At 35.0% G+C, this 14,661-nt stretch overlaps 1 protein-coding gene across 4 annotated transcripts; it reads left to right on the forward strand.

Annotated features, from left to right (window-relative positions):
- The first annotated feature begins 84 nt into the window (after positions 1-84).
- Positions 85-4,851, forward strand: LOC122529854 (golgin subfamily A member 4-like). Of its 4 annotated transcripts, none has more exons than XM_043656332.1 (8): positions 85-467; positions 612-696; positions 773-1,027; positions 1,100-1,432; positions 1,502-1,587; positions 1,708-2,040; positions 2,120-2,532; positions 2,601-4,851. In XM_043656332.1, the coding sequence occupies exons 2-8, from the start codon at positions 616-618 to the stop codon at positions 2,963-2,965; spliced, it is 1,866 nt and encodes a 621-aa protein (XP_043512267.1). In that variant the 5' UTR covers positions 85-467; positions 612-615; the 3' UTR covers positions 2,966-4,851. The 4 variants fall into 4 exon arrangements, with proteins under 4 accessions (XP_043512267.1, XP_043512271.1, XP_043512269.1 ...); XM_043656334.1 differs by lacking the exon at positions 85-467 and adding an exon at positions 495-513; XM_043656333.1 differs by lacking the exon at positions 85-467 and adding an exon at positions 515-552.
- The last annotated feature ends 9,810 nt before the right edge of the window (positions 4,852-14,661 follow it).

The following is a 14,661-nucleotide window of genomic DNA, read 5'->3' on the forward strand; positions in this document are numbered from 1 at the left end:
ACACTACTATTTTATATGACTGTAAAAATAAAAATTCATATAATTACTAATTTTATATTTGATTTAAATTTTAAAAAAATATGTAAGTATTTACATGTATACAGAAGTAGAAAAGGTATGGTAAATTATCAGGACAATATGCTTATTTGAATCGTAACACGGAAACAGGAAATCCTCAAATTGTTTCGAAACGCGTATTTGTATGATTTTAATTACTTTTATATGCAAAGCGCAAAAATAAAGAAAAATTGTAATTTCAAATTCGAAGTTGATATAAAGTATACAATATTTACTGAACTATATAAAAAATAATCTTAAAACTAAGGAAAATATATAGATATTTTTATTACATTTTTCCATGTAATATTACTGTAAAATGATTGTTCAAAATTATTCAATCCTACAAGATAGTGTATATAGTGTAACCGCCAGGACAAGTATGCTGGCAAATATTACAATATATTATGGTACGTTATGCGATGTATAATAAGAATGAATCCATTACAATATTAGGTTAGATGAATTATGTCCATAGTAATTGGAAATGAGTTGGTACATTTAAGTACTTGTTTAATATAATTAGAAAAACACATATTTTTCTACCATTTTAGAATAATGAGCAACAAAACAAACTCTGCCAAGAAAATTGTTTCTACTCGAAGTAACAAAAATACAGTGGAAACTAACCACCATTTGGTAATTTATAATTTGAATATTTTTATAGTTACAGGTATTCTTATCGTTAAATTTTAATTATGTAATGCATTTGCAGCCAGATACAGAAATAATTGTGAAAATTAAACGTCCATCAACCATGGTTAGCAGCATTCCAACTAGTCATAAAAGTATAGAAGAGAAAAAAAGACCTAGCAATAGTGATACTTATCAAAATTGGAGTAGGCTTTTCAGAGAACAAAATAAAGCTGTTATAAAACCAACTGTGAGCTTATCAGGTTCAAAATCATCAAAACATGATAGTGAAACTAAAGAAACTAAGAAACATTTTTCGAATCATCAGAAACTAGATGTTAGTATTAATTCTTATATTCATATTCATATAATCTGCACAAGCAATTCAAAAATTAACTTTCTTCTGTAGCACAAATTTTTAGATGAAATTCCAGTCAAACAAACTTCTCAGAAAAGAGTAGAGGAACATGTAAAATCCACGCCACATACTACAAATCCATCAACTATATCAATACCAAGTACTGTGGAATCTGTTGTAGTTTATGATAAAGGAATACAATGTGATGGAATATATGATTACTCTGATGACAAATTTGGCGTATTCAATCCAGTTCGTACATTAAATTTTTTAATAAAGGAGTTAGTACACTTAGTTAAGGATGATAAAGCTAATGAAATTCTTGCTAATATGGAGCAAGCATTAGTTAGAATATCAATGGAACCCAATAGATCCCCTATTGTGGTATGTTTATTAAAAATAAAAAAGTAATGATGCTGACAATTTTGTGTATTAAAATGGAATTGTTTGTAGCAGGATTTAGAAGCTAAATTAGAAAGAACTAAACAAATAAACTCGATTTATGAAACAATACGCGAGGAAAGAGATTCTTTACTACGGTATGTTTGTTATTTTATATATATATATACACAATATATATATATATATATATATATATATATATATATATATATATTGTAATCATCTTTATGTATTTATACAATATATTGTTAAAGCAGACAAGTTCATGAACAACGATTGTTATTAAGTAATGTTCAGGAAAGGCAATTAGATCTAGAAACGACTGAAAAAACACAAAAACAAGAATTAGAAAAGGCAATAAAAACTATTCAAGCCAGAGATAAAACAATAACTGAATTAACAGAAAAGATGAATGGTTATGAATCTTCTCAAAAAATTGTAGCAGAGTTAAGAATGAATTTAGCTGAACAAACAGAACATGTAAGACGATTGAATTCAGAGATGCAACATTTAAGACTTGAAAAAGAGAAACTTTCAGTTTTATCATCATACAAAGATTCATTATTAACCGAACACCGTAATACAATCAAGTTAGTTGAATCATTATTTAATTTCAATCTAATTTAATGACATTATAAAGTAATTACATTTATACTTTATATATCGTAGGGAGTTACAATGCGTGGCAGACCAATTAAGTAATTTAAAAGATATTCGTGAAGAAAGTTTAAATCCACAAATGTCATTTGTACATGAACAACGTCTATGTTCATCACGTACTTCTACCTCTTCACATGATTCCAATATACATACCTCTTGGCACGATGTGCCTGATATTTCTTTATCCACGGTGGATCATGATGCGTCCAAACTTAAAAATGTGCAGGATTTCTTGCATAAATCAAATAAAATACCAGTGTTTTCAAAAATCCAAGACGAAAATTTGGGAAACAAACAAATAAAAAATATTAAGGAGTCTTCAACTAAAGATTTAGAGTTCATTAGCTTACCTGCTGGAGAATCTTCACTTACCCTTTTACCTTCGTATAAGGATTTGGGTTGCACAGAAATTAATAAATCTGGTAAGTACATTCAATGTATGTATTATTTATATCATAGCATATTACAAATCTAATATCTTTTTTTTCAGTTGATCAAGAGAAAGATGATGCACTAATGTTTAGTAATAAAAGAACCGATAATTTACACAATTTTAAAGATACGAATAAAATATCATCAGAACATTTAAATTTATCCATTGAAAAGAACACTATAAAAGAATTAGCTAGAATGACGAAGTCTGTAGAATCAGATAAAAAACAAAGTTTGCCTGATAATATAATAGACTGTAACATAACAGAACAATTTCAGAATATTGTCCAAGATATAAGAATGCAAAGTCGGATTCCAGTCAATGTACCAAGTCCACTGAGGAGTTATCCTCATCCTGAATGGAGCGATAGTACTTTACCTAGTATCAGTACTGCTTCAGACTCAGAATATAGAGAAATGTGATATAATTCAATAATGTTTAAATTTATATTAAATATTTTGAGACAAAATTTGTCCAAGTAAATTATTTTTTATCCAAGAAATTGATTTTAAAAAATTAAAATTGATATTATTTGGTATTCAAAAAATAATATCAAAAAAAGACTTTAAATACTAGTTGTACAATATTGATTGGAGCTTCAAGGAGCATATAATTTGGAAGAACATAATATGTTGGAATATAATGTGTAGGAAAGTGGATGTCATTGAAGAATAGTTGAAAATACAACGAATAGTTTTAATAAATAAAAAAAGATATTCACTTGTAATAAACAATATGTGTGTTATTCTTCATATTTCCACTTTGCTTAATACAAAAAAAAAAAAAATTGCAAGGACGTAATATAAATATGACATGAAAAACCAGGTGTATATATATATATATTTTTTATCACATATGTATATATACAAGTAAAGTATAATACTCATATTTTGTAAGTCTTAATAGGATTAAAAGGGAACATTTTAGTACACGTAAAACATTCATCAATTTTGCACAAAGACGTCTTTAAGTACATATACATGTTTCCCATTAAGCGTGTATATGTGTACTCTTTCTTTACGAAAAATTCGATCTCTTTTTTTTTTTATGATTATTTTCTTTTATAGGGACCGAGAAACGTTCATTTGCTAACAACTATCGTAATACGAACACAGTCCTAACATTCGATGCGTGTAAAATAAGTTTAATGTTATCTTCGAGACGAAAAAGACTGTCTTCGCATTTGAACGACTTCGATGAAGATTGTGATAAAATGTGAAATATTAAAAATGTTTATTTATACGCGTCTAATATTACGAAGGAACTTTCTTCAATCAAATTTCAGAAACGGAATTTTATCTTATATTTTTGTTTTTTCTTTTTTTCGTTTAAAATTATGAAAAATTACAAATCTGAGATTTTACAATTTGCAATAATATTCTCGCGCAATTTTCCCATTCTCCTACCAGATTCAAAATACACTGAATTTGAAAACGCTGCAAGACATTTGCGCATTCGAAGAAAATTCCTTCGTATTTACGCGATATTGAAAGATTAAAGTTCCCTTCGGATACGTATACTTTCACGTACAGGTCAGTACGGTTGTCCTTACGACATATTCGAGATATTTTTAAAAACATAAACTATTCCTTAATGCTTTTTCAATGGTCTTCGTAATTAACCTTAGAAACAGTACTTTAAACTCATAATACAAAAATTCTTATCCTAAGAAGAATATAATCGAAGATTGACATTAGTAACAACTCTCGAATGAAACTTGCGCGAAAATTCAAGACACCTGATTAATATCTTGAATAATATTTTTTACAGTGAGAGGGAAGTGCATAGAATCCACCATGGTTGTCGTAATTTTTGTCGACGTACATAAATACTTAGGTTCGTATATATTTCATTATTTGTCGTACGAAATTACCAATATCTCGGTAATAATCTACGATACATCACGAATCACAAATATTTCGTTATTTTTACGTACTGATATCGTAATGACTCTGAGGTATTACGTACATTCGTAATTTAAGAAAAATCTGCATTCTTCGAACGATCATTCTCGGGAAATATATTTTCAAATCTTATTCGATATTATAAACGAAATTTTTGTTAATTCCACTTTGTAATCGATAATCCCTGTAGGAGATCATGAAATTAAGTAATCGACACCGATTGCCAATTAAACGAGCATTGCGACAATTTCTTCAAAGAGATTGTAAAAAAAAAAAAACACGAAGAGAGTGAAGAACCGTTTGAATTTGGCGCTTTCCTAATTGGCTATCGGCGCTATTACCTTGAAGGTTGTCACACGTGCTGTTCGATATTCAAACGGTCGAATAGTTTCGCGCTTTTAAAATAACAGCATTTTTAAATGTTCAGTTGGCAACAGACGATTGTTCGGTTATGTGTCGAAGTCGAATTGTGAACGAAAATGCATTTAATTAATATAAAAACGATTATTTGGTGTGAAATAGATTGTAATTAAAGTACCAAGTATGTACAAGAATGAATTAAGTATCAAGAAATATTAGATAAATACATGTGATCAAGTAATTCATGAAAGTTTCTTTTACAGGTGCAAAATTCGAATACGAAGAAAGAAACGAAGAATGTCACGCTATTTGCTAACCAGAGTTCGGGCATCGATCTATTTTGATTACAATCGTCAAAAAGGTGAGTGATGATAAAAGTATTTAACAATTGGATTGATTGCAATTAACAGCACATTGAGAACCTTCGCATATTACACGTATGTAAGTATGTGAGGTGTTTGATGTGTTATGTGTGTATGTATATATAATAATATATAGCTATCTTAAATACATATGTACATCCCTTTCTTTTTACGAAGTTAATGAATCAATGTATGAGATTCGTATCTTGTTACCGATTGGTTCTTCGCTTTTTGATTTTCATTGAAAATTACAAGAATTATATACGAGAGCTGCGTATATTAGAACTAAAGTATATCGTGCAACAGATGGAGCATAAGACAGTAATATTTGGACAGATCGTTTTTTTTTTTTTTTTTTTTTTTGGGTTTTTTTGAGACCGCTGTATTTAGATCTTCTTGCCATTTCACTTAAACCAAAAACACGATAATCTTTCTCTTTTTACGACCAAACGAACGAACGACTGTAAAATGTTTATCGAAATATTGCGCACAGTAAAGATCACATAAATGTTCTTGTATATGTGTTTTGCATGTACACGCGCACGCGTACATGCGTGTGTGTATGTGTATTACGTGTGAAACGTCGACATTATACAATAATATCACTAGCGTAAACTGTCGTATTGTTTATAATTGCATATATTACAATAGACGATCGAGTCGAGTAGAAATCGTAAATCTTGTGAGTCGATTAAAATGAATTCCTATCCGACTTTGTCTCAATTAATCCTACTTAAATAGTCTCAACTATGAATATGCTCGAATATAGCTCAGATATCGGAAGTGATAGTGGGCTGTTGTAAAAATAAAAATTTAACATTTGTCATCTTGAGGTTGCGTATGGAAGGACATGTTTTATTGTTTATTGTACGTTATATACTGCTTTGTTCGGTGTAAAAATATAAAGCATTTCGATTACAAACTTCGTATGTATGTTGCCATTGTTACCGAGTAATCGGCAGTTATTATGATAATCTCTTTCTCGTATTTTCCTTGATGCAGGTTTACATTAAATGTGAAATTAAATTCAAACGTATGGGAGTAAATTTTAAAAATTAGAAACTTGAAAAAATGCAGAAAACTAGAAAGAGAAATAGACAAAAGACGTTTCTTATTTAACCTTTAAACCGAAGTTTAAGATAATGAATTCTTTGCTATATTCTATTCTCTATTAATAACACTATTCACTGCGCGGTGTGCAGTACGTAGTGTTATCAATATTCTTGTCAATTCTTTTAATCTTCAGTTTAAAGGTTCCACCTGTCTCTTTCTTTTTGTTAAATAGTTCTAAAAACAAAATAGTACTGTTAAACGTTCTGGAACATCGTTCAAGGAAATTATACACAACTGACGGAAAGAAAAGCGAATGAAACAAGGTTTAATTAACATAGCATTGTGTGTGTAACACAAGAAATTAGCCGTTCAGTTAACGCGCAATAGTATCGGAAAGAAAATATCAAAACGAATTAACTGCTAAGCACAAAAGAGTAAATGAAGGGAACGGCGAGTCGATGCAAACCAGCTTCAAGAAACAGTCTCTAGCTCTCTCGTTCACCTAACAATGGCCCAGGCTATGGAGTTAATAATTGCTTTTACGTGGCAATGATAACAATATGCGTGTATAACAAATGTACTTAGAAACGGTTTCACTTGTGCTATTACTGCTCTCTGGCGATAAAAATCAGACATCATTGTTCAACTGCTGGCTCGTAACAAGGGCTTTGAGGGGGAGAGTTTGTTCTGCTCTTTGCTGCGAGTTTTAAACACTATACACTTCCTTGATTGTGCGCCCAAAACATGGCGTACGGACCCGCGAACAACGTGGACCGGTCACGGTCCGTCAGGCGCGCAACAAGACACGCATTCATCAACTATATTCACTATTCTTCTCTTTTTTTTCTCATCGTTTTTCTCTTTTTTTTTGTTTTGTTTGTTTTTGTATCTTTGTTATTTCGTTTTGTCCCTTTGTTTTCTAATCTGAAGAACGTTCGTGTTTCTTGTATTGTAAAATTAACGAACCTGTGGTCCTGTATATATACACTAGTGATTCCCACTTTTTTTTTTATTTTTTTTTTATTTCTTTAAAGTGCTCCTTTTTTTGTGTGTTGTTGCGTATACCAAGAGAGATCTGAGCAATATAGTATCGTGATTAACATCGACGTATAAATAAAGTTTTCTCTTTTAAATAAATTTCACCAAATATTCGTTCTTTTCTCGATAGACTTGGTCTCAGAAATTGTTCTCGATATTCGTATACCGGGTATCTCGAGGCAAATGTTACGCGAATTTTTCGATGAACCATGTGGAATTTGAAGAAGCAAAGAAGTACTTTCCCTTTCTCGTCAAGAACAGAAAAGGAATGTAATAAATCTTCGTAGAATATACGATCATAGAATAGCCGAAAATAGTTTCTTTGATATAACAGCATATACCTTGAAACACCCTGTATCTGTTGTATACATAATATATTTCTTTTAATTCGCTTTTCCTAGTAGCGAGATGGACACATTATAAATTTCGTTACAATTTCTTCTCCTCTCTCTCCTTTTCGTATTTCGATCGATGCATCCCAATACTTTATTGCTGTACAGTATAATATTTATAGAAATACTTTTTTCGTGCATCCTAAACTCGATTAAATCGTATCGAAACCGTGAAGACTCAGCCGCGACCCACAGACTCGAGATCCAAGAATCGATGAAAAGCTCAAGAAACAACGAAGAAAGAAAGTGAAAAAAGTCGTCGTGCGTTTGAAAGTCTCGCGGAATGGACGGCCAAACGAAAATTAGCATGTCCCGTGTCTCCTATTCGTGTTTGATACGTCTGGAAACAAGCGTACCCTAGTACATTGTAGTAAATAGCAAAATTTCAGACAATAAAAATCGCCGCTAATCTTCGTTCTAGCAATCCACCCTTAACGATAATCAGTCGATGTGTTTCTTCTTTCTTCTTCTTCTTCTCCTCATATTTTTTTCTTTTTTTGTTCTTTTTTATTTAAAACGCGCGCTCGCCCGTTCATTTCTTTTTGTTCATTTTTTTTTCTTGTTTGTTTGTTTTGCCTTACCGTACTAGAATTACAATAACGTTTTGATTAAATGACACGTGTCGTAACGCGTGCAATCTCACGAGGGAAACCGTCTTAATTTATCGAAAAAGGATGATGAACATTGTTTGTCGCGTGGAAAAGTCGAACAATCCTCGTTCAAGATAGATTTCAGGCCAGCACAGAAACAGCTCTCGGTTTATTGTACGTAGCTTCGATCGTTCTTTTCTTTCTTTTTTTCTTTTTTTTTCAGTACAGGCTAACTCGAAAAACGACGTGAAACGTAATCTTTGAAATCCGTTTTCGCGAAGCTGAAAACGCGAGAGAGAAAGACCTTGATAAAGTAATTGTCAGTCATTTAAAATCTTCATAGATTATATTTGTTAGCTCTGACTATCTGTTCAATGTATAATTAAATATGCCTATGGTATCTCTCTATGGTCTATGTATTAACGTTGATCGATCTCTTCGATTTTAAGCCCCGGAGTGATTCCACTTGAAAACTTCGAGTGAGCATCTTACAAATCAACCTGTAGAAAATCGAACGTTGCTGTTCTCAGGCAAAGCCTCTGAACTATTGTTGGTCGTTTAAGAGCAATATCGAATGATCTGCGTTGGAAATGATTAGTTGGTGTGAGTGTTCGGACGTGCCAACGATGGCCTGGCTGATCAAGTTGGTCACTCGGTATATCTGTATACACTGTATCGATATAATTCAACGTATCAAAAATATGCTGAAAATCTTTGAAATCAGGTGTGATATAATTAGTTACACGGCGTTTAGCCGGAGCAACGGTTTATTCTAATAAAAAATGGAAGCGTGTATGTGCAACGAAACCGTTTCCGTCTCGCTCGAAAATCTTCTCTTCTCTTTCGGGATTGTCACTTTCTCGCGTTTGTCTTATCGATACATTGTCGGAACGAGTTTGAAAACAGTCATTAAAATTGTAGATATTATTCATATTCTCTCTCTCTCTCTCTCTCTCTCTCTCTCTCTCTCTCACTATCTTTCTCTCTGCCACTCTTTCTTTCTTTCATTCTACCTTTCTCACTTGTTTTTCTTCTCTTTCCCTGTCTCTCCCTCTCTTCCTTTCTATAAGTCACACTGAATTACGTATTCTTCGGTAGAGCGTGGAAGATGCTTGCAAAGTTCGGAGCGCCTGCGCGATATTATCCTATGTACAACGCTAGCAATCGCTGTGTGTAACAAAACTTGAACAGAAAAGCGTTCACCACGATCATTCTATCTCTCTCTTTATTTTTTTTTTATTTCCATTCGCGTTTCAATTGTGTTTCGCTACGGCGACCCTTATATAGTAATACGTATATTTGATTTACTGTCTTTGTTTCTCCCTCTTCTTCTTTTGCTCTTCGCTTCGTTTTACATCTTTCTTTTCTTTTTCTTTTTTTTTCTTTTTTTCGTTTTCCTGCGTGCATTCCGCCTCTGCATCGTCATTATAACACCGACGATCATTTATTTCTTTCGCCTTATAAAAATTGGACCTGGTTTTTTTTTTTTTCTTTTTCTACTACAATTCGCTAATTCCCGCGGTATTTGGCCGCTGGATTTTTCGAAACGATCTTACGATTCTCCCATTTCCCGCCGTAAGATCTCATGGCACCGCACAGTACATGCTACGTATTAATCGACCAATGGTTTATTGACGCTTTTTATTTTTCTGCGATTCGTACCAATCACAATGTTCTTCTATCCTACATATGGTTAACAAAACAACTTTCGAAACGGATTTAAGACAAGACGAATGCAACCCTCGACCGGTAGAGCGAGATCGGTTCAACGGTTAATGAATGCTACAAGATTTTAACCTAATTATCCTGTATATGTTTATGCGCGCGCGCGCGCGCGTGTGTGTGTGTGTATGCGTGTACGTTGCATTAATGCACGGTTAACTTATAACTGTAAGCTGCAAGGTCTATGAAAATGATTGCCAATAAACGATAAGTTCGTCGTATCGTTTGTCGGCGATCCGATAGATACTTTTCTTTCATTTTTTCCTTTCAACAGACGAGACAGAGTTGCAGGCAGACAATCATTGTGTTTATGATTCGATCCTATCGGTCGAGAATCGGCACAGTTTTCTTTCCTTCCTCCTTAAAAAATTCGCGACTTTGTGTCTAGCCTACGGACGAGAAAACAATTTACGGCTAAGAGAATTAACAATCGTCATTCATCAGCGTTCACGAGCCCGTTTTATACGAGGAGATCTCCCTATTTCCCTCCCTGTCAACGAAGAATCAACGGAAACGAGCAAACATCGCGGTCCTCTCTTGCGCGTGCCTTTCTTCTCGTATAAAATCCTTGTAAAAAACATATCGATATAAAACGGGCCTTGGTTTCATTAAAATTCTACCCACCATTATAATACGTGTCCGCGTTCCACCCTTTGCGAGCATTTTGTGTGTGTGTATGTGTGTGTGTGTGCATGTGTGTCTTTTTTCCCCCTTTTTTTCATTAACTACTTGCTTTCACGCAATTATCGTACCCTTTTACCAGACTTACGAATATGCTTCGCGAGATTCTTCAATTTTGCTAATTTACAAATCGTCTCCGTGTTTCACGTACGCCCCGGGACAAATAAAGATAACGTACTCTATATTTTTGTATATTATGTATCGTAGAGTAGAGAGAATATGTACATCAGTATCCTTGGGCGTGGATGTACACGTTGCATGAATGCCATTGCCAAGACGCAATTTCCCAAAGATACGAACGAAAATGTAAATATTGTGTGGTCGCGAGGCGAACAAGATCGAACAAGTTGAATATTTACGCTCCCCAGTTGTACAGAAGCTATCGAAAGCGTAACATTCGCGTGAAATACGGGCAATTAAGTGCGTCTTTACGTGATGAATTTGTAAAAATGAGTCGCGAGTAAAAGTGAAATCCAGCACGCGATATTGAAATTAAACGAGGAACATTACGCTGCGACAAAGACAGCCAAAACAGTTAACAGAGGTGGTAAAGTGATGAATTTACTAAAAGATCCGGATTATTATGAAAAAGGAAGAAGTTGTAGACGACCGCAGTCTCTAACAGCTCGTGATAAACGTGCTACAATACGCATAGCGTTAAATTTAAGCTCGACTCAGAAGCAAATTGTAAAAAAAGCTGGAGTTACGACAAATTTTAGGAATGTTCGATGTTATTTGAAGAATTGTTAACATCAGAAACAATGAAAATTGCAACAAAAACCTTGGTTAAAGCAAGATCATAAGCTGTACCATGTGCAATTTGCAGAGAAACATAATTATACGAATAAGAAATGGCGAACAGTCATATTCACCGATGAAAAGAGATTCAATTTAGACGGACCTGATGACCTCCACTACTATTATCACGATTTAAGAAAGGAGCAACAACATTTTGTATCATCGACCCATGGAAGGTAAGATGAAAATAAAATTTATTACAGGAAAATAAAGAGTAAAATGTATATTGAAATGATTGACGAACAAATTAACACGAATTGTCGAAAATAAGTACATTTTTCAAAATGATAATATGATCCATGCACACCGCGGAAGCAGTGAAACGATACTTTGCAAAACAATTCTACAATGACAAATATTATAGAAAATTATTGAGAATTTGCCGAGGGCCGTATACTAGAATGGAAGACAATTCGCAAATATTAATGAAAAATTTATTGAGAAGGAATGGAAAGAACTAAGCCAAAAAATTATTAAGAAATTATATAAATCTTTGAATGGCTCAAAGAATGGCTGCCGTTGTTAAATGCTTTAAAGAATTATTAAACTCGTATCTTTTATCCATTATTTTTCACGAAATGTGAATTATCATTTTGTTAAATATGATCACATTTCTATTTCTTTTTTTTTTTTAATAATACAAAATCTATTGCAAAAAGTTTAATTTATATTATATTTATATTACATGTTGTTAAAAGCACTGCGAGAGAATGCATGTAAGAAAGATTTCGTTTTCACAGAAGGAAATTTAATAATTTTTAGATTTTTGCTATCCCTTTGTCCCGGGGTGTACGCATGTCTTCTCCTTTCGGGAAAAATGAACGAAAGTGAAGCGTCTCAGAGTCGTCATTTGGTCATCGAACTTAGAATCACAATAACTATCACTTGAAACTATGATTATACAATTAATATCACTAAATTTCCACCTTCAACCAGATTCGTTACCAAGATATCGTCCAGGACACGATTCGTTCTAATCCTCGATAATTTTGAATGAAAGTGAAGTGCTTTTACACTGGTCACTTGGTCATCGAACTTGCTATTACAACTAACATCACGCCAAACTCTTAGAATTATGATTCAACACTTCAGTCGTCTCTCTGTTACTAAAATATCGTCCAGAATTCTACGCATCCTAACGATCTACAACGACCTCGAACGAAAGCAAAGTGTCCCACAAATGATCACTCGTCCACCCAAAACTTGTAGAACTACAATTAATGTTTAGCCAACTTTTGTTTCTCATCTTTAATGATCACTCTCGTCTCCCCCGTATTCGAGTATTACGCAAAATTCACCGCGTTCCAATCGTCACTCTCTCGAAAGAATGATATTTATTCGCGCGTCAACGGCGTTCATCGCCCATTTCCATAATCGAAATCCTGACCCCTGTTCTTTAAACGGCCGGTACACGATTGTACCACGGCCGGGAGGCTGGCTTTCCCTCCCTGTCTGTACGTGTTCACTCCGCATTGCCTCCATTTAGATACGCGCATTTCGAGCGTGGTTTCGAGATGCCCGTGGCACACGGACCAGCTACCGGCGCGCGGCACAAAAACGGTCAGACTCCGATTCGAAGGTCGGCAGGCGTTTCATTGGCAGGTAGCCGGCGTGCAAGGTAAAAAACGGCTCTCGTACATAAACAGTTTGACAGACCGGGAGGGAACGAACGTGGCCGAGTACCGTGGCCCTGCGAAAACAAAGCGCATCGATCATCGTCGACCTGATTGACTGGCACGTTGTACGAGCTCGGCTAAACGATTCGCCAAGGACAGGTCTGGCCCGTCGGGTTCGCGGTCGATTTCGCGTTAAAAAAAGATCGCGTCTCGATTGGTCTCGGGGAATTGAACGGGAGGGAAAAAAGAAAAAAAAAAAAAGAAAGAACGAAGGACAAAAGCGGGACGATTGTCGCTGTTGTAACTTTTGCAACGAACATCAGGAACTGCAGAAAGATCCGAATGGTAAGGGTGGTTGTATGTGAAATATCGCGAGAGGCAAGGGAAGTAACAAATTATTCGGCCGTTTAACATTCGTGGTCCGTTTTCGAGCGCGATTAACCTGTTGCTGCGTAGGTTGCTTGTCACGGCTCGAAATGGCTGATATAAACCTCGATAGGTTTAACCCAGCGACCAGCAAAACCGACGAATATTATGCGAAAGCTCGAATGCCCGTGACAAGTTCGAGCGCAAGAACTCGTTCCTCTCTGTCTTCGTTTCTTTACCCTTTGTACCTACGCGTGTTAGGCGAACAGCGGCGAAGGGTGACTCCGTCGTAATAGAATTACTCGTGGAAGTTCATTAACCGCGTTCGGCGATGATCAATGTCCCAAGAAATTCGGAAATTTTAATTTGATTGAAAATTTGAGGATATAAAAATTTGTAGAAGCTTAACGACTACGGGAGACTCAGATATTGGAAATTTTGGAAAATTGACAAAAATTTCGCACTTCGATATTTCTTCTAAACGATTTCTTTTTCTTTTTTTCAACATGTAATTAAAAGAAAAAGCGTAACGACAGATTATCGGACTGATTTGAATATCCAGAGGATATCCGCGGGCGCGGATGTGTCCAATGGCGCTTTCTAATCGAGCAAGACTTAGAAAGCCAGCGTGCGTTATACATAGACTGCAAGCGATGTCTCCGTGACGAGGCCCGTTCGACCCGTTTGAATTTCGTGCCGCGTTAATTTATGCAATTGGAACGATCGCCGTTTCCAAACAAACAAAACCGATCCGCGATTGAACCTCGAATTAAGGCTAACTCGTTGGAGCGCGCCACTTTCGAAACGTACGTAAATCCGTAGCGTGAATTCAACGAGCCTGTTCTCTCGACGTAGTAGAGAGTAGATGTAGCTGTACGCAGAAGAAACACGAAGAAAGAGACACGCGTGTGGAGGAAGGGTAGCGTAACGAGAAAAGAAAAAAAAAAAAGAAAGAAAAAAAGAACGAAAAGGGAATCGCGAGCATATCGTGCGGGAGGGTGATACACGTGGATTTCGTGATCGTTTGCTTGTTTAGATTTCTCCGTTATGCGTTGCATAATCCCGTGGTCGGGGTCTGGTCGAGCAACAACAAGAAAGGGAAAGAAAGAAAGAAAGAAAGAAAGAAAGAAAGAAAGCAAGAAAGGAAGAACGAGGCGGACGGGGGCGAGGGACAAGAAAGAAAAACAAAGTTCGAGCAGGAAGTGGCTCGCGTAAAAAGAAAAGCCCCGGTAGCTC

The sequence above is a fragment of the Frieseomelitta varia genome, unplaced genomic scaffold (assembly GCF_011392965.1).
Source record: "Frieseomelitta varia isolate USP_RPSP 00005682 unplaced genomic scaffold, Fvar_1.2 scaffold_312, whole genome shotgun sequence".
Classification (NCBI taxonomy): domain Eukaryota; kingdom Metazoa; phylum Arthropoda; class Insecta; order Hymenoptera; family Apidae; genus Frieseomelitta; species Frieseomelitta varia.

Bases quoted from the DNA above. Each gene is read 5' to 3' on its own strand.
- LOC122529854 (XM_043656332.1), top strand. From the start codon at position 616: ATGAGCAACAAAACAAACTCTGCCAAGAAAATTGTTTCTACTCGAAGT. The intron at 1,433-1,501 runs GTATGTTTATTA...AATTGTTTGTAG, and splicing joins CCAATAGATCCCCTATTGTG to CAGGATTTAGAAGCTAAATT. The intron at 2,041-2,119 runs GTTAGTTGAATC...TATATATCGTAG, and splicing joins GAACACCGTAATACAATCAA to GGAGTTACAATGCGTGGCAG.